The 22548-nt window shown below is 44.4% G+C and overlaps 1 protein-coding gene across 3 annotated transcripts in view; it reads right to left on the reverse strand.

The window, feature by feature from the left end:
• SGPL1 (sphingosine-1-phosphate lyase 1) overlaps positions 1 to 20521 on the reverse strand; it is a 55428-nt gene extending 34907 nt beyond the window's left edge. Inside the window, exons 1-2 of one of the 3 annotated variants that reach the window (XM_025850146.2) lie at positions 20394 to 20521; positions 19614 to 19675 (exon numbers count right to left, since the gene is read on the reverse strand). In XM_025850146.2, the coding sequence (XP_025705931.1) occupies positions 19614 to 19640 (27 nt within the window). In that variant the 5' untranslated portion in view covers positions 19641 to 19675; positions 20394 to 20521. Of the gene's footprint in view, positions 1 to 19613; positions 20175 to 20393 lie in introns of those variants that run through there. The other 2 variants (XM_073878859.1, XM_025850147.2) reach the window with 2 other exon arrangements.
• Positions 20522 to 22548: the final 2027 nt, after the last annotated feature.

The raw sequence follows: 22548 nt of genomic DNA on the forward strand, positions 1-22548 counted from the left end.
AAAAAAAAAAAGACCATGGAGAGTGGGAATATAATTTGAAAGGCACTTTTCGTAAAGCAATTTGTCAGTGTCTACTGACGTTTTAAACGTACATTCATTTTGACCCAGATATTCCACTTTTTGGTATCTACATGCTTTTCAATGTGTACAAAGAGGTTCAAGGATATTCATTTCAGTCTTCTTTTTAACAGTGAAATACAAATATCACAAATGTCCATTCAAGGACGAACGTTTAAATAATCTATAATACACACACTTTATGTAGTCACACTATGCAGCATTTAAAAAAAGATAGATCTAAATGAACTACACAGAAAAATTTCCAGAACATAGTGTTGATTGTAAAAAAAAAAAAGCAAATTGCAGAACAACAGAAAACAAAAGGTTATCAATCCGGAGAGTCCTTTTTTTTTTTTTTTTTTTAAAGATAACTTGATGGGAGATGAAGGAAAGGAGGACAGAGGTCAGAAACACAAATTTCAGTTAAGAGGACTGCTGAGGGCGCCTGGGGGGCTCAGTCGGGTAAGCGACTGCCTTCGGCTCAGGTCATGATCCTGGAGTCTCGGGATCGAGTCCCGCATCGGTCTCCCTTTTTCTTTTAACTTTTCTGCCAAGAGAATTTTCTTCAATAGTTCTTTTACCCTTTTAATAATATCTTCCCCATCTCCTATCAGGTAGAGTTAGACAGGCCTTAGTGGTCTCTCTTAGCACTTTACTTAAATACTTTTTTTAAAAAAAGATTTTATTTATTTGAGAGAGCGAGCGAGCGAGCATGATTCGGGGGGTGGGCAGGCAGTGGGAGAGGGAGAAACAGGTTCTCTGCTGAGCAGGGAGCCGGACACAGGGCTAGATCCCAGGACCCTGGGATCATGACCTGAGCCGAAGGCAGACGCTTAACGACTGAGCCACCCAGGCGCCCCTACCTGGTTAATTTTAAAACCACTTATGAAGGAAGAGAAAGGGAGATTCTGAGATAAAGATAATGATACTGGTTTGCGTTATGTTCCTGTTGGATACCTACCTGCAGTGTTCTAGCAGAAGTATGAAAGCTTAGGAGGACAGGTACTCAATGAATGTTTATTGAAAACTTTTTTTTTTAAGCTTTTATTTATTTGACAGAGAGAGACACAGAGAGAGAGGGAACATAAGCAGGGGGAGTGGAAGAGGGAGAAGCAGGCTTCCCGCCAGGCAGGGAGCCCGATGCAGGGCTCGAACCCAGGACCCTGGGATCATGACCCAAGCCGAAGGCAGATGCTTAACGACTGAGCCACCCAGGAGCCTCTGCTGAAAACATTTCTATCCTTAGCAATTAGGCTGCAGTATAAGGTCATTAACATCAGGCAAGTGCTCGGTTCCCAAGAGGGCTATCCACGGAAACACAGCTTATCTGCAACCCCCTCATAGTTCTTAGCCATTCCCCAGAGCCCACTGTTGCTATCAACAACCTCAATCCTGCACAGCAGTGACAGTGCCGGTCAGGACCTGGGGAAGACCAGAGGCGTCTACCCATCATCAGAGGTGTGTCATGATTTCCATCATTATAAAGAATTTTCTAGTGTTAAGGCTAGGATCAAACCAAATGTTTAATAGTGTATATGGGGGGGGGGCACCTGGGTGGCTCAGTCGTTAAGCATCTGCCTTCAGATCAGGTCATGATCCCAGGATCCTGGGCTTGAGACCCGCATCAGGTTCCCTACTCAAGAGGAAAGCCTGCTTCTCCCTCTCCCACTCCCTCTGCTTGTGTTCCCTCTCTCACTATGTCCCTCTGTCAAATAACTAAAATCTTAAAAAAAAAAAAAAAGTGTATATGGGGTGCCTGGTTGGCTCAGTCAGCAGAGCACTGCAACTCTCAATCTCAGGGTCATGAGTTCAAGCCCCACACTGGGCAGGGAGCCTACTTTAAAAAAATAATAATAAATGAATGAATGAATAATGTATACGAATGGGATGACAGAAGAAATAATCATGCAGATTAGCTTTTCCTCCGGTGATACTAGTTCCTAGCTCACCCAGAAAATAGAGCTTACCTAGGTCAAAAGATGCCTGTAGATATTATCAATTTTTCATAGCACATAACAAAAATATAACTAGTATCAGGGAGAGAGCAAACAGTCAGCAAATGCAAACTGTGTTAATTTCTACAAAGCCTATTAAGATATGAAGGCATTCCTTGATAACATTTATAAAATTACATTCAGCGAGTATTTCCTTGGTAATTGCTCTAAGAAGATAATGGGAGTCCTTAAATTCCAAGTCCTTAAATCTATCTCCTTAGGAAGAGATCTATTTCTATATTCTCCTTCTCCAAAGACAGAATGTCGCTGGCCTTGGATAGGACCTACAAAGCTGTTTGTGTAGACAACTAGATGGTCACAGAAATTACATGTCCTGGCCTCAGCCCAAGGTCCTTCTGGTTACTACAAACAACCCAGGTTCCGTCCCCAGTGAATAAGCACCTCACGGCACTAAGAGCTCCCTGCTTTATAGGGCTCCATGGGCTAATGCATGCTATCTCCTTGGAAAAAAGGATAAGGCAGCTCCTTGGGGAGGCAAGGAGCCTTGGGGCCTGATGAAACACCACAGCCCTAGAGAAGCATACAGTCCCAATGCTGAAGGGAACCCTAGAGATCAAGCCCATATTCACAGTTCACAAACAGAGGCCCCGCGGTGAGACAGCCTCGCTAAGCCCAGGCCTCTGACTCAGGGTTCGGGGTTCTTTCCATCCTTCATTCTAAGTGTCCACGGGTGGAGGGTCACTTAACACATTACCATCCAGTGCCATCCCAAGAGTTTCCTTCTCACAATTTACGTTTTTGGCGGAATCTACCCTGAATATACATACAGTTCAGAACGAACTAAAACTGGAGAGGTAGGTCATGACTACAGAGACGGAAACAGCACCAGAACGTAACAGTATTATAATGACTACTTCCCACCATGTCTTCCTGCTTACAGAAATACATTTTTTTGGTCTATATACACCTACATATATATTGATAGTTAATACTAAGGCTTTTATTTATTTCAACCTAATCCACATACTGTCTCTGGAAACACAAGAACCAAAAACGGTCACCTGTGAAGGCCACTAGCTTGTCACGCCCCTCCAGGCAAATTATTTCACCGATGTGTGCCTCCACGCTTCATCTAGAGGGACCCAGGATAACAGTCACACAAGAAATAAACTGTGTCTGGGCAGACGTGTACCTGCGGGGGTGTGTGGGCACGTGTGGGCACGGATCTCCAACCCTTACCAGAGCGGTTTTGGTAAAATTTCCACAAGTAAAGCATTCCTTCCTCCATATCAGATTGGGACTGTATTCCTCTGGAGGAAAACCAAAACAAAACACTTTGCCCACGGAATATATATAAAATGATGACAAAGAATACCGTAAATCTTTTTAAAGTACAGTATTAAAATAGAAAAGAAAAACCTCAGTAATACAAAGATTTGAAATAGTAACTACTTTAAGGAGCTACTGTCAAGTAAAGATGAGTAAACTAACCCGCCTTTCTCTTCTTATTCATTTCCATTTCCCATCTAATGATTAAGTTTTAACTGATGCCTACAAGACATCAAAATAATAATCCTAATCATTATTAGACAAAAGGCGGCTGCGAGGGTTTATGGGAATTTAGTGGCCCTCCTAGTCCCAATCATATCGCACCCTTCCAATCCCCAAATCTCTTCAAGGGAGCAAGACACTTTCATAAGAAGTCTACAAATCCTGTAAATTTGGGACATGTTACTTTTTATTTTTTTTAGAGAGGGAGGAGGAGATGGGAAGGGGGAGAGGGAGAGACAGAACCCCAAGCAGGCTCCACGCCCAGCATGCAGCCTGATGCGGGCCTCGATCTCACGACCCTGAGATCATGACCTGAGCCCAAATCAAGAGTCATATGCTTAACCGACTGAGCCACCCAGGCGCCCCTGCATGTTACTTTTTAGACCATGGGGTTTCGTACTTTTCCTTTTTTTTTTTTTAAAGATTTTATTTATTTATTTGAGAGAGAGAGAGAGAGAGAGAGACAGGGCACGAGCAGGGGGAGGGGCAGAGGGAGAGGGAAAAGCAGACTCCCTGCTGAGCAGGGAGCCTGATGCAGGGGCTCTATCCCAGGACCCTGGGACCATGACTTGAGCCAAAGGCAGACGCTTAGCTGACTGAGCCACCGAGGTGCCACCGGTTTCACACTTTTCCAGCCCAGACCCGCGGAAGCGTATTTTACAACCATCCAGTACACACTGCAACAGAGAGACATGAAACCACAACAAAGGTTTCCAAAATAAAACCTACCACCTCATTACTTGTGATGCATGTACATTTTTTTCTCTATTTCCTCGTTCTTTTAAATGTCCCAACCACTAAACTGATTCTGCCTCCCTCTGAATGGATCACAACCTTCAGGTTTAAAAGCCTCACTGTGATCTACTCCTGGCTTCTTTAAATGCAGAATGTAATGCAGCCGAGGGTGTTAACACGGAGGCATTTTGCACTCCACACAATCTCAGGGCTTTTTGCACTTAAGATTTATTCTCTTAACATTTTTGTGAGGCCGGGATTATGATGTCATGAGGGAACGGTCGGTCGAAGAGATGCAGAATCCTTCCATCACAGGTTCCTTCCCTACTGGTACCAGCCCACAGCTGCTCCCAATGACTGCTAACTCTTTCGGTCCTCAAATCCCTCCACAAGAAAAGATTCCACAGACAAACTTCCCTCAGTGGCACTATCCACACCCTCCCGCCCCCCAAAAAAACCTCTTTGAAAACTAGGACTGCACCTGACCAACTGCCAATTAGGCAGTGATATTTCTTCCACAGCGATTTTCTTAATGAACGACGAATACCAGGAGAAACACTCCCCCAAGAATGAACAGGACTACAAGAGAAAAACCATCTGGCAGACGCTTCCAGAGCCACACTGGATGGTGCTTCCTTCCTCGGAGCTAATACAAATAACAACAATAACAACACAAATAACACCTCGCAGGGCGGACCATCTGTACTCACTTTATTCAAGAGCCAGGGCGTCTCAGCTCAGGCGACCCCAGCGCCGCCTCCCCCACTTCCTGAGCAGATCTCGGGGCAATGCTGCCTCCGCTACACACGTGCCCACTGCTCTTTACGTTTTCTGCCACATGACAATTATTTTCTGAGCACCTACTACACACATGGCGCTATTTTATAGGGGTCAGAGATCACCCGTTTGTTTCACTTAAAACTGTCTCTTCCCTTCAAAACTCAAAGACTGGGTGACCCCCTGATCACAGAGGGAATAAAATGAAGAAGGAGAAGGCCAGAGGGGCCGTGATAAACACGCACAGGAAAGGGTGAAGCACTTAAAGGCATTAACTCACTTGTAGAGAATACATGGTGATATTTATTTATTTATTTATTTATATTTTAAAGATTTTATTTATTTATTCATGAGAGACAGAGAGAGAGAGGCAGAGGGAGAAGCAGGCTCCCAAGGAGCAGGGAGCCCGATGCGGGACTTGATCCTAGGACCCTGCGACCATGGCCTGAGCCGAAGGCAGACGCTTAACCATCTGAGCCCCCCAGGCGCCCCATGGTGATAGTTACATAACTTAAAATTTTAACCGGCTCTCATGTTATTTTTGTGTACTTTACAACCTCATGAGGGTCTCAGGTTAAGAATGAACGGTCTCACGGGGCGCCCGGGTGGCTCAGTCGGTTAAGTGTCTGCCTTCGGCTCAGGTCATGATCCCGGGTCCTGAGATCGAGCCCCACGTCAGGCTCCCTGCTCAGCGGGGAGTCTCCTTCTCCTTCTCCCTCTGCTCCTCCCCCTGCTGTGCTCTCTCTCCAACTCTCTCTCTCACTAATAAATAAATAAAAAAGAATAAACGGTTTAAAAAAAAGAAGGAATGGTTTCACTTCATAGGTGGTAAAAACTGAAATCAAGAAAGGTTAAGTTTGCTCTACAGCAAAGTAATAAGGAGCAAAGTCAGGACTCAAACACAGGACTTCACACACTCAGAGCTGAAGTCCAAGATATCCTGAACCATCTCTTAGGGCTACACAACATTAACATATCTAAACATTAACTGGAGGAGTATGACCTAAAAGAAGAGTAGTCAAGAAAACCAAAACGCTGTGAGGCCAAGCAGAGGAACCAACAAGTTATTCCAATGTACGTCCTCCTTCCTGATCCTCCCACATCAAAGAAAATCAGGCTAAAGATCGAAGAAAAACATTCCCACTGTCAGAATGATTGACTCTACCAATAACTTCTGAACAGAGACATGGATTCCTTGCCAAAGAAAATGTAGCAATTTTGCTCAGTTGATCATGACCCAGCACAAAGCCTACTAAGGTTTTCTGGTCAAAACTAAAGTGCCCACGAACTACTTTCCCTAGTTTTCTTCGGCTACCATCCCAACTTGGGCCCATCAAAACGCGTGCTCATCCAAATGAGGACTGCCGGCCACAACAGAGACCTGGGTTCAAGTGTAAGTCTGTCACTCACGGGGGTAAAGGAAGGAAAAATTCAGAACAGTGATTCCTAACAATATCACTGTGGAGTCATTGTGAAATTGGGCTTCTGGGAAAGACCTTTCTACAAAAGGTTCACCTTCCTATCACAGCACAATGACTTCTTTGCATTTCCAGTATGCCTCAATTCAGGTTATTTCTCAAGAGTCAATTAGGGCCAAACGGCTTTAACCAATTGCACTGTGAGTTAACTCATCCCAGAGGCAGAGCGCTCAACCCTGGTGCGGGAGAATAACCAAGTAATTGTCTTCATACTTGACCTCCCTTATGGTACCAAGGGCTGATAAGAAGACAAACAACAGAGGCACCTGGGTGGCTCAGTCGTTAAGCATCTGCCTTCGGCTCAGGTCATGGTCCCAGGGTCCTGGGATTGAGCCCCACATCGGGCTCCCTGCTCGGCAGGAAGCCTGCTTCTCCCTCTCCCACTCCCCCCTGCTTGTGTTCCCTCTCTCGCTGTGCCTCTCTCTCTCAAATAAATAAATTAAAAAAAAAAAGAATACAAACAACAGCAAAGGCATAATTTTTATATCTCCTACGACACCTTCAACACGGCAGGGATGCAACATTTATTTATTCAACTAAAGTGAAATCATTATAATACTGCACACACTTAGGACTGCTCTGTAAGATCCTAGGGAAGATTCTGCCTCGCCTCTCCCACATCTCTCCTGGTGGCAGTGGCTCGAACCCGCAGAGGACAATGGCTGGTATTTGTAACCAGACTGCACACATCGGCACCGTTCAGATGAACTCACAAGATACATCAGGTCATCGGCCGCCAGAGCCAACAGGGAGGTTAAAGACCAGTACATGACCACTCTCCGTCCCTCACAGAGGAACACAATGAAGCCCCAAGGTCACACAGCTTCCCCATCCATTTCTTTCGTAGAATAATTGACTTAACACATTCCTGAGACTCAATCACCAAACTTAGTGGCTATCCATCTTTTAGATGAGGGATAAACATCTCCAAGCATTCCTGGAAGTGTCACTGAGGGCCCAGCCACGTCAGTCCACAAGACCAACTCATTGCTCCAGGCTCCTATTTATTCTTAAGCCAAATACTAATGAAAATCAAAATCTCCCACCCCGCGGTGCTGCAGAGAAAAAGCGGTTTGTTTTCCTCCTCCTTCCACTTTCTTTACATCTGATACAACTACACACTTCACCACTCAGTAGTTTTTCCCGAAGAGCCAGAAATCTGAGCTTTGAAGCAGGAGTGGGCTGCTGAGGAAAAGAAGACCTGTCTTACCGAGTTCACCCACTGCCTTAATGTCTTAAGATCAGATGGTACTTAAAGCCTGGGACTCAGGGTAAGGAGTGGAGCTAAAATACAGAAGACGCCAAAGAGTTAATGTAGTCACTCTTATTCCACTTCTGCCCTAAAAACAGAGAAAACAAAGCAAATTAAATCTGGTTCTCTTTCATATCACATTCCACAGAACTTCAAAGTGCAAAATAAACAGGTAAGAAAACACGATTGTTTTTAGAACCTTAAAAGGCATTCAAGTTTATCAGCAAAACCAGATCACAAGCCCAAAGGAAAAACTCCCTTGGGTCATTAAAGAAGTAAGAACTGAGCAACAAAACCAGTCATTTGACTGCATTACAGAAATGTTAGAAGAGACTGAATCATCATTTCTTAGGTGGTAAAGACCAAACCATATACTTCCTCCAAAATTCCACTATGTGCATTAAGTTCATCTCAACGAGCTTAACGGTCCATGTTTTCCCTTCTAGCCACGCCTCAAGAGTCAGAGGTATAGCTCAGTATTACTCCACAAACATTTACCAAGTCTAATTGCTCTATGCTTAGCCCCAGAGTATTCGGGCAAAGCACCTGACCATCACTGAGACATAATCTTGGCCTCAGAAAGGGGACAGATGTGCAGTGTTAGAAGTGTACCCACGGAAAATCAAAGCTTCTAAGTTCATAAACGCTGACAGCCCTAAACACTGCCAAACAGGTGCGTAAATTCTGTATTTATTTACTGGTGGGCAGGGCAAGACACCGAGTGAAGACTGACACGGATTCTGTCACTGCAGACTCAGAGCCCTTCTCTCCTGTGACACATCAAGAAAGGCACCCTGTGAACTTCAGCCAGGAGAGAACGCTGACATGCAGGAAACCAAGGTCAGTAAGCAGAGGAACAGGCTGGTGGGACGCTGAGGTAAGAGCAATTACAGGTGACAGCAAAGGCAAGGGGGGGCGGGGGGGGGAGGTCTACTCAAACTTGACAGCTATGAACTCCCAGAGCCTCTTAACGGTAAGGAGCTAAATGTGCACATACACAGAAGCTACCTTTCAAAGTACAAAAGGAGTTCACTATCCTCTGGGCAATTAATGGGAACTCCTTAATATTACAAGCAAGGACCAGCAGAAATAATCCCGTATTCTTCACACACAAAGGGGAAGTCTTGACTGCCCTGAGCATACCGCAGCTGGGGAAGAAGTCATATGGGCTTCTCCCTTCCCGTCCTCACTTCCTAATAGGATTTCTACCTTCGTCACCTAGTTCAAATGCCTATACTTTCCAAATTATATTTATAGAAATCTCCATTTCAATCGTCATACTGCTATTAGAGATAAGAAACACTGAATGTGTGCCGGGAAGTGTAACCTAAGTTAAGTTGCAAAGGCTACTTCTCTGGAGATTTCCAACACGTAATCTTACTCAAAAGCACAAACCAAAGACCCATCCCTGGGTCTCTGACGGGCCATCAACTGATATAAACACCCTCTGGAAAATCTGCCTTCAAAAATCTAGTCACAGAGGAGCTACTTTTTTAAAACTGAAGAAGGGTCTAAATTTAACATTAACACTCAGAAAAGTTTCTGACTTTTTTGATAATCTGTTGAAAGTGCAGAAGAAGATATGTGTTTCCAATGGAAAATTATACATTATCTAAGGCCTCCCTCTTGGTTACCTGATTTTGACAATAAGGAAATTATTGTACAACTCTATAAGTTGTATATAATTACAGCAATTCAAACTATCCTTCATCTATAAACATGTAAAATTTGCCAGGTCTGGTAATGGTTCAAGTGACTTCCCTCTCCACTAGGGAAGAAACCAGTTTGGGTGCTGTTTATGTATTCATTTTAATATTCCTGATCTATAAATGTGTCTGTTCTTTGGACCTTTCCTCTGAACTGGTTTCCTCATTATAAGCAAAATAAAAATTTTAATGTGTGTTCATTTTATATTGTATCGGCATCATGATTTGACCTTTCTTGAAAATTATCTTTTAACAAAGGCTAAAACCTGTAGGTCCCCAAACGCGCCCACCAAAAAATGTCTGGGAACATCAAACTGCAAATAATTACAAAGGGTTTGGGACATCCTGAAGGCCAGTCACTGGGGTCCATATTCCCCAGGTTAATAAACCCCTCTTCAAAATGAATCACAGAAGTAGCTTTAATATGACAAAGTATCCTATTATATGTAGAGTAAACCCAAGCCCCCTATGTTGCCTATAGGTGAGAACTATTATCCATCACTTAAAATTCTCCAGGAAAAAAGCCTTACGACTATAATAAAAAGGAATGAAATTTTGATCCAAGCTACAATATGGATGAACCTTCAAAACATCATGCTAAGTGAAAAAAGCTAATCACAAAAGACCAGACACTATAGGATTCCATTTATATGAAGTGTTCTGAATAAGGAAATCTACAGACAAAAAGTAGTTTGGGGGTCACCTACGGCCGGGGGACTTGGAGGACATAAGGAAGTGACTGCTGAGACATGGGGTCTCTTCTGAGAATGTTCTACATTGTGGTATTAGCTGCACAACGCTGTGAACATAGTGAAAACCAATGAAGTGGATGCTTAAAAAAAAAAAAAAAGGCATTATAACCCAGCAGTTTCATTTATGTTCACCAAATGTTCTCTCAGCTAAGACGAACCACCTAAGATTCACAGGCTTTCTTTAAAAAAAGAAACAAGGGGCGCCTGGGTGGCTCAGTTGGTTAAGCGACTGCCTTCGGCTCAGGTCATGATCTCGGGGTCCTGGGATCGAGTCCCGCATCGGGCTCCCTGCTCGGCGGGGAGCCTGCTTCTCTCTCTGCCCCTCTCCCCCGCTCATGCTCTCTCTCTCTCTCTGTCTGAAATAAACAAAATCTTTAAAATAAAATAAAATAAAATAAAAAACGAAACAAAACAAACCCCCAAAACCCAAAGGCCTTTCTGAAAAAAAGTTCCCATATGGACTATAAACAGCAGAAACCATGAAGTTCCAGAAAAAGAGAGTAAAGCTTTGGACTCCAAAGGAAAGCAATCCTAAGTATCTAAAAATAACTTAGAAATTTGTAGAGCAATTATGTACAAACTAGACAAAGCAGGTCATTATTGCCTAAAGATATATATTTTTCAGGGTCTATAAGTAGAATTATTAACTGCTAAAATGATGAATTTGTTAAAAAAATGCTTTCTCCCTTGGCAGCTCATAAACACGTACTCCAGCCACTACCAAGGGTACGGGAAAGGGACAGCCAGCTCTGGGTGCTGTTCTGAACCGACACTCATCACCACTCCTGGGGACTAACTGAACGTCACAGACAGCTGTTGGAGCCCTCCAAAGTCTGGACCGGTGATCAGAGACTTCTACTCTAATTTTAGCTCCGTGTGACCTCTGGCCCATGACCGAGCCTCTATGCAGCTGGATTTTGCTCATCTGCAAAAGCAGATGCCATTGTTACAATTCAACAAGAAGTTCACAAGACAAAAAAGATACACTCATCTAGCTACTCACAGGTTGTTGTGAATATTCAGTGCAGTCAGGAAGTAAGAGGTTGACTGCAGATAATAAATGCTTACTAAATATTTGATGAACCTGAATGAGTCTCTTATGATAAACGTTTTCCTTTCCTTTTCAGTAAGCAGCAAGGAAAAGTAAGCTTTGCGATGTCCCAAGCAAAGTCCCACAGGCAGAGCTGGGAGAGGATTTAAGTGGTTTGCTTCCCATGCCTCCGTTGTATTTTCTTACAGACGCCAATAATGAAATACATGCTAATAGTGAGCTCCACCTCCATTTAATAAGACAAATATTAAGTCAACTCTCAGCCTTCAACTATCTAATTCAATCAGAAGGCTGCAAGCGCCCTCTTATCTACAAAACAGGATTATATTGGTTACCTACTCATGTTTACAGATCATAAGCCTGATTTCAGGCATCTGGATAGACTGCTGTTAACTGCTATTGTTATGACTCTTGGGAAAGCGTTTGAAATCACAAGTTTATCAAAAAGGGCTGCATAGCATACTCCTAGGCCTTTGTCCGCCCCCACTGCAGTGCAGCTAGACAAGGAGCAGGTCCCCATGGCATTCTTGCATTTGGCCTCAAGTCTTTCCTACTAGAATATGAAAACAGAATTTTCTATTTGCCTCAACTGTCTCAGCACCAGTAAGACTGGAACTCAAGATGGTTTTAAAAGGGAATACATCAGTCCTATCTGCCAAAATGCATTTCAAAGGAATACATTTAAATGCTTTCAGAAAAGCCTCCAGAAAAAAAGGTCTCCCCAGTAAATATACCACAACAGCTGTTTGGATTCCAAAGAGTTCCAGAGGACTACGATTTTACCTTGGAATTCACTGTTACAAATGGTGTTTTACAAATCTAAACTCTGCCCTTAACAGAGAACGAAGGCTGCTCTTTTCCATCAAATGTTTATTAATAGTTAGAGACCAGATAAATAAGAACACAGTAGGCTTTTACTTTCCAGGGGAATTAGAGAAAAGGAAGGACATTTCATACTTTAAAAGTGCCTACCCTACTTCAGGACAGAGTTCTCAATGCTGTCTCCCACGTCTAGTGTGCAGGTAACAGAAATTTAGGATTTGCTGCCTAAAAGCTAAAAGCACAAGTTACACATTAAGAAAACCCTGTAGGAGTATAAATCGGTACAACCACTTGGGAAACCCGTCTGGCAGCGGGCCTCATGACCTGGCAATGCTATGTTTACCCAAAGACATGTTCATTCAAAACAGCCAACAACTAGAAACGCAAATGTTCATCAACTATAGAAGGAATAAACTGCCCTGTTTTATACATGTAAAACCACACAGCTATGGTTTTTAAAACTACTGCTACATAAGAGCATGGCTGAATCTCACAGATTCAGCAAAAAGGACACTCGAAATAAAACATACTGTGTGTTTCCATTTACATGAGGTTCAAAAATCAGCAAAACGAATCTATAGTGAGAAGGATAACCTCTGGGGGTCCAAATGGAAGGGAAGGAAGAACTTGCTGGGAGGCTGGATATTCTTAGTATCTGGGCGGCGAGTACAGTGTATCCCACATGCAAATATTACTGACCTGTATAATTAAGATTCTTGCACTTTACTGTATGCAAGTTCTATCTCAAAAAAGAAAACTACCTTTTTTCTTTTTTAATTCAAAAGTGATTTTATCCACTGCCTGGGATAATAGGCCACATAAACAACAGTATGCCAGAAAAACGAACCAGGAGGAAGACTGTTCTGCAGTTTCTGCCTATACAATAGGCGTCACTCATTCATTCATCAAACCTTTACAGTTTGCCCATTTCATGACAAGGAGCTCAATTAGCTATATTATATTAAATCAAAACAGCACTATCAGGCTAAAAGTGCAACTTACTAGGTAAGATGTAACAATTTTAAATCTGTATGTACCTAGTAACAAAATCTCAAAATACATACAACAAAATCTAATAGAACTACAAGGAGAAATAAATAATTGAGAAAGCATAAGACTGGAAGAGGCACCCACAAAACATGAAATCCAAATAGTTAATGTTCAATGAAAAGGACACTTAACCTCAGGAGTAATCAGGGAATTGCACATGGGAATCAATTAGATTTTACCCTCCTGGAATGGCAAAAAGTATAAAAAGCCTTGTAAGCACCAGGTTTGTCCAACTGTGTAGGAACAAGAACTACTGCTAGGAGTATAAACTGTTATCGACTTCTGCAAAGTTTGTCATCTAGTGAAGTTACAATGCAGTGATTCTACTCCCAGGAATAAATCCCAGAAAAACTTACACTGTTGATTACTTCTCATATACAAGAAAGTTCACTACGGTAATGCTCAAAAAAGCCTCAAACTGGAAGCCACCCAAGTGTCCGTCATCATGGATTGGATAAACTCTGGTAGTCATACAGTGAAGTACCGGGCAACAATGAAAATGAATGAACTAAAACTCATAAACTACATGGAATAACATGAATGAATCTCACAAATACGGAGCAACACAGGGAAATCACAAAAAAACTACATATAAATCGATTTACAGCAAGTTAAAAAATGAACAAAACTAGGGACGCCTGGGTGGCTCAGTCGGTAATCGTCTGCCTTCGGCTCAGGTCATGATCCCGGGGTCCTGGGATCGAGTCCCCACATCGGGCTCTTTGCTCAGCAGGAAGCCTGCTTCTCCTTCTCCCTCTGCCTCTGCAGCTCCCCCTGCTTGTGCTCTCGCGCTCTCTCTGATAAATAAATAAATAAAATCTTAAAAAAAAAAAAAAGGAACAAAACTAAAGGGCCATATACATAGGTGGTAACACTTTTTTTTTTTTTTTTAACACAGCAAGAGAATGATTATTCCAAAAATCAGGATAGTTATCCCTAGAGGGGAGGAAAGGAGATATAATCAGGGTGAGGCACATAGGATTAGGGGTAAATATTCTATTTCTTAACCTGGGGATAGATGTATGACTGTTTTATTGTTATTCTTTAAAATGTAGGTATGTGCTTTATATAACTCTCTACGTGTAATAAATTTCACATGAAAACATTTTTAATTAAAAAGGAGAGCAAGCCCTTCTCCTTGCCTTTGCTCCTCCTACCAAATAAAACATGAACATAACAGCTCAAGCTCAGGGCAGCTATCCTGGACCAGGAGAGGACGCACCGCATATGGTGGAACCTCCTCAAAGGCCTAGGAATGACCCTATCAGCCAAGAAGGGTCTACTCTGGCCTTCTCTTACTTTAGAGAAATTCATTTCTACCTTTTCAAAATCTGTTACTATAGTTTTTCTTTTATACACGGCCAAACCTAACCCTACCAGATATATCAGTGATCCGGACAAACGGAACACTTTCTACATTTAAAGCTGTCCAACAATGGAAAGAACTCCCCGAGAAAGCACTCTGCACCCACCCCTGGCAGGGCACCGTGGAAAGGATTTCCACACAGCAAGGGAAGTTGGACTGCAGGATTTCTCAATGCCCTTCAGGCAATTAAGATTCTAAGGCTACTTCTGGAAAAAAGCAGCTCGGGCCTTGCCAAAGCTGTGGCAACATTTTGCCTCTGAATCTATCCTTCTGTTATCAGTGAGAACATTCCTTTTCTATAACATTCCATGTTCTATCCGTTCTTCAAGACTCTGCTAACAAGCTATCTTCTCGCTTGTGCCTCTCAGAACTAACTAGACCTCAACTTTAGCATGCTGGTTATCTTCCCTTGGCTCCTCCAGATCCTCTACCCAACCCTCTCCACCTCTCTGCGCCTCACAGGGCTGCCCTCTATGAATTAAATCTCCCAGGCTCCCCTTACTTACCCTCTGGTTTCCAGCTAGGTTTGGCCCATGTAAGGCTCGAGCCTGAGATCAGAGGGTGGGAAAAGACAGGGTCTGAGGTATTTATTCCCCTTGATTCCCTCCCTGCTAGGGTACCGGTTGGCCGTGGCAGCATTCCTACAGGTTACCCTCTCCTCCAGCTAAACTTTCAAGGTTCCAGAAGCTACTCTCTCTTTGCCCACTCAGGCCTAAGAATGATGATGGCTCTTAGCCCTGAGGTGTTTCACCAACTCCTACGGGTCTTCTTAATTCTGCTCAGCTTTGTAAATAGTCCTTTTTTCTCCTCAATCACACTATTGGGTGGTGCCAAGAGATAACTGATATATCCAAACTACTCTTCGGCCTGCACCGTTCCATCTGCCCGGATGCCAATTTCCCCTTACCCCCCAGCATGGTTTTTCTCTTGGTAATTGTGCTCTATATGTTTCCACATATGGACTGATTCACTCTGAATCAATTCCCTATGGAAAATTCTTAATCCCAAAATGATTCCCAGTTCTGCCACCAATGTGTACAAACTGTATGTTTGGGCAAAGCTTAGAAAGCAAATGTTACTAAAAATTCCTGACACACAGACTGCAAAACCAAGCCAAATACTGGGATTTGAGGTTTATCTATTTATAATCCCTCCTTCCTTTAGACCAATGGCTGGAGGAATTATCAGACTTGTTATTATAGTTTTGCTTTACCAGTAAGACTGGAACAATGCCAAATACAGTGCTCATCTTACAAGGGCCATTCAAATGGTTAACAAAATTTTAAAGGTCCTACCAGTCCCAATAAATTTTCCCTTCCTTCTAGACAATCCTACAAATAAAACACCAGATTCAAATACTAGAAATGAGCTTTTAGTGCCCATCTCTTGGCTTACTGCTCAAATCCTATTTGATATTCAGAAAGAAAGCATGCCTGAGAAAGAGTCAAGGCTAAAAGATAAAGCTCTAAGATCTGGAAAGATTCCATTTTGAACTCCCCCCAAAAACCTGAGACAGGCTTATTGTTTCCACATCAAGAGTGCTTCAGAAATGTTGCAAAGAAATCATTTCTTAAGATTTTACTGTGTTACAGAAGATTGTGCTGTATCATGTCCAATATATATATTCCAAAGCAGCAGGCAGTGGTCCCTGGACAAAATAACCCCAAGTAGCACTGTAACAGACCCACTGAACTCTAAGACTCATTCTCTCACCCATATGAATGCAAGGGCTACGCAGATGCTATTCCCTATGTTCAGGAAGCCTACACCAGGGTTCCTCAACCCAAGCACTACTGACATTTTAGGCCACATAATTCTTGGTGGTGGAGTGCTGTGTGCATAGCAGAGCCTGTAGTTGCATTCCTGACCTCTAGCACTTAGTATGGCAACCAAAAATGTCTCCAGACATTGCCAAATGTTCCTGGGGAGCAAAATCACAGCTGAGAACCTTGGCCCTAGATAAACTATCTCTCAAACTCCGCCCAGCACTATCAGAGTGTGTATGATTCACTGGATGAGAAAAGAGAAAAGCCACCCAAAGGAGCAGACTTAGCTTTATAAAATACCCTTTTCTTAAAAGCTCTAAGTGTTTGACAACTTGCAAAGTGACACCATTCCCCAGCACTAGGGAGGAGGAGAACATAGGTGAAAAGAATGGTTGCCAAAGTGGTGAGAAACTGCTAAAAAAAATTTCCAGACCTGAAATCCTTCTGAAAGCATCGCAGGTCTCAGATGAATACTCTCAACCCTTTGATTCTCTCTGAGACACAGGTGGAAAGTATTACGGTTCATGACATAAGTGAGCAAACGGAAAAAGTCAGGCAAACCACCCTTATCAAACGAGGGCAAAGGGAAGGGCAGGCAGGCACCGAAGACTGACAGCCCCAGCTCTGTGGTGTGGAGTACAAGGCTTATCATGTACGGACTCCGGTTCATCTTCATGCTTTAGTGCCACAGGATACCGTCCAGACAAGTAGTTTCCAAACCTATCAACCCCAATGCCCTCTTTTTAGAACAAATATTTTCTATGCCCTTTTATTATTCTGAAACGGAATTCAAAGATCTCTACGAACATAACTTTTACAAATTTCAATATAATGCCCTAACTGCAAGGTACAAGAAGATAAATCAGAAGATCTGTGTAATAAAATATATGTTTTCAGACAAGACCATACTAGAAAACAAAAGCACTCCCCCACACACTTCCAAAGTGCCCCCTCAGAGGGCAGAGGTACCCCGCCCTACACAAACCCTCTCCCATTAGTCACAAAGCTCAGCGACCTCTGTCCCTTATGGGCAATGTGGCCCAGAGGCAGCAACACAAAAGCAGAACAGGAGGGATCTGAAATCAGACTAACCGTAGTTAAAACACAGCTCCACCACCTCATGGCTGCAGTACCCTCCCTAAGCCTGGTTTTTCACCTACAAAAGATGCCAGCATAGTTTTCAAAGGGTTTTTGCGAAAATTAAATGAATACGTAGAGTATCTATTTCCGTACCTAACATGTAATACCTGCTCAATAAATGTTAGCTATCAGATTTATGTTATTATTCCTGGATCCAACTTGGATTGTGTCCTAGCTCATGCCCATCTTATTCCCCCAGCAGAAAGGATGGATGATGGGGTATCCATTCATCAGAGATGCTCTAAAAAGGATTCACATACAATTTAAGTAAGAAGTTGCATCACACGGCCTCCAAGATTGCTTCTACTTCTACTTCTGGGGCGCTACAATATACCGCCTGGCACGGAGGTTATTTTTTATTAACTGGGGTCCTTTCTTGCCAGTTAGAGGGCCCAGAACATATCTTCTGCTTCATACAAAGTAGCTAAAGAATGCAAATAATGACCGTTTACTACCCCCAATGAGAACCCGGCCCTAACCACTGGTTCTTTACCATCTGGCCTCAAAGAACACAACACCCACAAAGAAGGAATGACAACTTCTCCAGAGAAAGCACCTCAAGGAACACAAACAGAATCCTCAGAAAGTGAGGATTCTCAAGAACCAGTCTTTATTCGTGTGAATTAATCCCTTACACCAACAAGCAAATCAACACCCTCATTTGATACTCTAGATTATCAAATGAGGAAATGAAAACTAATGTGGTGGCCAGAGAAATACTTCAAAACAAAACGATGCCCAAGTTCACATCCTAAATAAAAAAGCAGTGACTGATCACACTGTTCAAGAGAGCCCACAGGCCCAAGAAGTCACAAGCTCATCTCTGGGCATGAAGGTGTAGGCTACTTACACCAGAAATCTTAACTTACATAAACATACTGATCTGTAAGAGGAAAAACAAATTGCCAATCGTTACAAATCATTCTGCATTAACCCTCTAAAGTGCTTATTTCTGCGTAGTATAATTATTGGGGATTGCTTCCTTTCGTTTATGTACAGCTCCCAATTTTTCTAATACGTGGCTCCTGCGATAAGCATTTAAAATCACGTAATAAATAAGGCTATTTATTATCTACTGACAATCATGAAATGTGAGGCAAGAAGCTACTTTAGGTGAACTCGTTATCAGGATCTGTGAATAAGCCAACTATTTACCCAGGCCTCTAAAACCATCCTTGCTCTCTGCCTCAAACCGGAACTAATCACCACTTAAGGTTTCCTTCTTTATCCGTCCCACAGACCTTATAGGTTTTGCCACTACAGAAAGTCAGGACTGGGTATAAAAAAAAACAAAAAACCCTCACTGCTAGGTTTTTTTGCCAGTTTCCCAGGGACAGCTACCAGCTCTCTGGGATAGTGAGATAAAGAGAGGAAAATGAACTGTTCTGAAATCTGTGTTTTCCCACAAAGAGACATCAGACTCAGAGAAGTAGCTTATTAAAAACAAAATGCTCTTTTTCAAGAGAGCTATTGGAAAGCCATGGGGTCCCCACAACACTCACAATAAAGAGCTTCTATGGAATCATAAATGTCCCAAGAATAAAACCTCATTTTGGTAAACACTCATTTGGCAATGCTGTTCTCCCTGCTCGGCAAAAAAAAAAAAGGGGGGGGGCAGGGAAAGATCTCCAGAGGAAAAAACAGACTCTACCAAAACAGGCATATTCCTCAGCCCAACAAAAGAACTTAAATTCAAATTAGTTTAACTCAACAAGCATTTGTTAAGCACTTACTATACACAGAGCACCATGACAGTTTTTTATTTATCTCTAAACAAGTAAGACATGATTATGTCTTCTGAGGAATCATAACTCTAGTCTGGGAGACAAACACTTATAAACGAATACATGGCAGACACGGACAAAATTTAATAGAAATTTTAAAACTGTTCTGGTAGTATGGGGAGAGATTAAAATCAATTGCAAGAATTCTGTAAGAGTCTTCATATTCATTAAATACAAATATATTCGTATATTTAATCCAGTCATTTATCCATCCCAAGCAGTAAACCCAAAATAAAAGGTGGCAGAAATGCTCAGCTACCAAAAGCCAGCATCAGAAGTGAGATCTACACACTCAGATCCTTTAGACTAAAAATAAAACTTAAGGGACAAGTGCCTTCTAACAAGGAGGATGTTTGGGAAAGACTCACCAACATCAGAAGGTCCGTACTCGGCATCTTCCTCCCTCAGCCTTCCTCTCGGGGCCTCCCCTCTGCAAAAGGGAACCAGGTCTGTTTACTTCTAAAGCTTTAAACTGTCGCCTCGGCCCGCCTAGAGTCGCTAGAGCAGTCAAGAAATGGTTCTCTCGCTCCTTTGAGAGCTCCGATTTCACTCGCAAAATTGACACTCCACCCCCAGCACCCAGGCCAGCGAATCAGAATCCTGCTGGCACTGTGCTTCCCTCCCACAGCTGACCAAACGAATCCAGACCCAGCCTCCCACCAAGCAAGCCCCCCAGGTAGACACCCGCGGAAACGCCCAGCCCGCCGCCGACCCTGCCGGGAGTCCCGGAGCCCAGCCCACCAACGCAGCAGGGCCGGAGATCGGAAGCCACGGGCAGCTTAGCCCAGCGTCCAGCCTCCAGAGCCCCGCTGGCCTCGCTCCCGGCTCCATCGCTCCCACCCCGGAGCCCTTCCTCTCTTCGGAAGGATCAGCAGATCCCTGTTCCCCACTCCGCTCCCACCTCCGCGGGAGTGGGGTTTCAGAGCCCGCTCCCGCTCGGGTCCCCCCCCCCGGCTCCCTCTGACCTCGGGGCTCGGCGCGCCCACACTCACCCCGCGCCCCTCGGTCCGCCGGGCCCTCCTTCCTCCCCTCCACTCCCCTGCCCTGCCCACCCTGGAGCCCTCCGCCCCAGCCCGACCCTCCCTTTTCCGGAGCCTCAGCGGCCCTCCTGCACTCCCCTGCCCCGAGTCCGCTTCCCCGCTCCTTCCCTGAGCCTCTCCCTCTCGCCGGCCCCGCTCCTCTTCACCACGCGACCGACTCGCGGGCGGCGGAGCGCGGGCTCCCCCTGCAGCCGCCGCCACCGAGATTGGAGGTCCGACCGCCGGCGTACCCGCCCCTCCCCGCCCGGAAATGGCTCCCCAGCCCCGGCGTGCGCGGCCCCGCCATCGGGCGCGCGCACGCTCCGGGGCGGGGGGCAAGACCCGCCTCCCCTCTGGGCCCCACGGCGCGTGCGCGCCGCCTGCTGGCCAGGCAGGGACCGGCACCCCGGCGGGCCCCCGAGGGAAGGTGGAACCTGCCTGCGCCCAACCATCACCAGCTTGCCCTTTACAAAAACCAGCTTACTGGTCACATTTGGTCACTTGGAGCCCTTGAGAGAGTCAGCCTGCCGAGCACTGCACAAACTGATCCAAAGCAACCACGCAAGATGGGTCTCTAAAGAGACCTTTGGGATTTTAATGGGTGACTCAGAGATTTGCCCCCTTCTCTTTCCGGGAGATTTCCTCGAGGTCAGTAATGCCTGAAGAAAAGCTACCTGAAAACCCCCTAAATGGAATTGCCCGCCCCATAGTTCCCTCCCCCCACAAATATGGAGAACAGAGACCAGGTAGTGGGCAAAAAATGTTACCAATATTACTTTATTTTCATGAGCAATGTTGGGAGGCATCTAATACTCAAGTGAAAGTGCCCACCGGGACCACAAATGTCACCCTTCATTTCCAGATGAAATAGCTAAATCTCAAATATGTTTGTCCTGTTTTGCCCAGGACACTAATTCAGCAGGAGCGAAGGTAGCATAGTTACACTTAACTGACCAATGATCAGCATGCAGTATATTTTTCAACAGATTTAAAAGATGACACCTAGATGGAATCTTGAAATCTTAACAAAAATGACACGAATGAGGGTAGCCAATTCCATCCCCTTGCAAATGTGAGGACACTAACTTAGAGTGTCATCGCCATCATCAGTACCCTCAAGCAGTGCTCTCGGGACGGAATCCCATGTTAGCACGGCTGCCTTCCTCTGCACACCCGCTCAAGCACTTCCCGGCCTCCCAGCCCGAGTGGTGAAGACCCTGAAAGGGTCAAGCAGGTTACCTCTGGGCTTCTTGGCCCTCAGCCCCAGCGCATCGGAAGTCCCAGACATCTCCGCCGTTCAGAGCTCCTGAATCAGTCACTGGCATCCCCAGACCCTTACCCCTCTTGCTGCGGTCCCCCAGCAGACATCCATTCTCAGTGCTGAAGGGCCAGAAAATGTTCTGGGGCCTCCAGCCGATGTCTACTCATCAAGAGTCACTTTGGGATTCCAGGCACAATCTCCCCACTCCCCACTTCCCACTTCCACCACTCTGCTTTATTTCTTCTTCAGATCCTAGGATCTGCTCTCCCTCATCTCCTTCTTAGCTACTACCTCCCATCCTTTCATCTAAAATCTCTGTCCCGGCTGACTGGAGGACAGGGTGCATCTCTGACCCTCCCTCTACTTCTGCAGTACGACTTCGCTGCTCCTTACGTGCAGCAGGCAGTCCGTTCCCTCTTCCCAGGTGAATCAACCAATTCAACCATATTGACTAGTCCTTATTGTTGTGGACTAAATGTGTCTCCCTCTCCCAAAATTCATTATGTTGAAGCCCTACCCCCCAACGTGATGGCCTCTGGAAAGTCATTAGGTTTTGATGAGATCATGAGCGCAGAGCTCCCATTATAGGATTAGTGTCCTTAGAAGAAAAGGAAGAGACCAGAGCCCTCTCTCGCTCTCTCTCTCCACTCACACACAAAGAGGAAGTCATGTGAACACACAATGAAGCGGCGGCAGTTTGCAGGCCAGAAAGAGGATCCTCACCAAAACCCAAACCTGCCAGCACATTTACCTTGTATTTTGTTATGACAGCCCAAGCTGACTAAGAAACTTATTTTGCCAAGAACTACACTAGGTACCTTTACATCCAAGGCTCTCTTTAGGTCCTAACTTGCCCAGATCAGCTGACTCTCATTACCTCCCAATTTGTAAATCAGGGCACCAAGGCCCAGAGAAGGTGCATGATCACTCCAAAGACACACAGAAGAATGGGGTGGAGTTTGGATAGAAAGTTAAGGCTTCGGATTTTGTAGGGAGAACCTAAAATATGCTGGCAGATTTATT

This window comes from Callorhinus ursinus, unplaced genomic scaffold, assembly GCF_003265705.2.
Source record: "Callorhinus ursinus isolate GAN/ISIS: 27379988/994484 unplaced genomic scaffold, GSC_fseal_2.0 scaffold31, whole genome shotgun sequence".
Taxonomy (NCBI): Eukaryota; Metazoa; Chordata; class Mammalia; order Carnivora; family Otariidae; genus Callorhinus; species Callorhinus ursinus.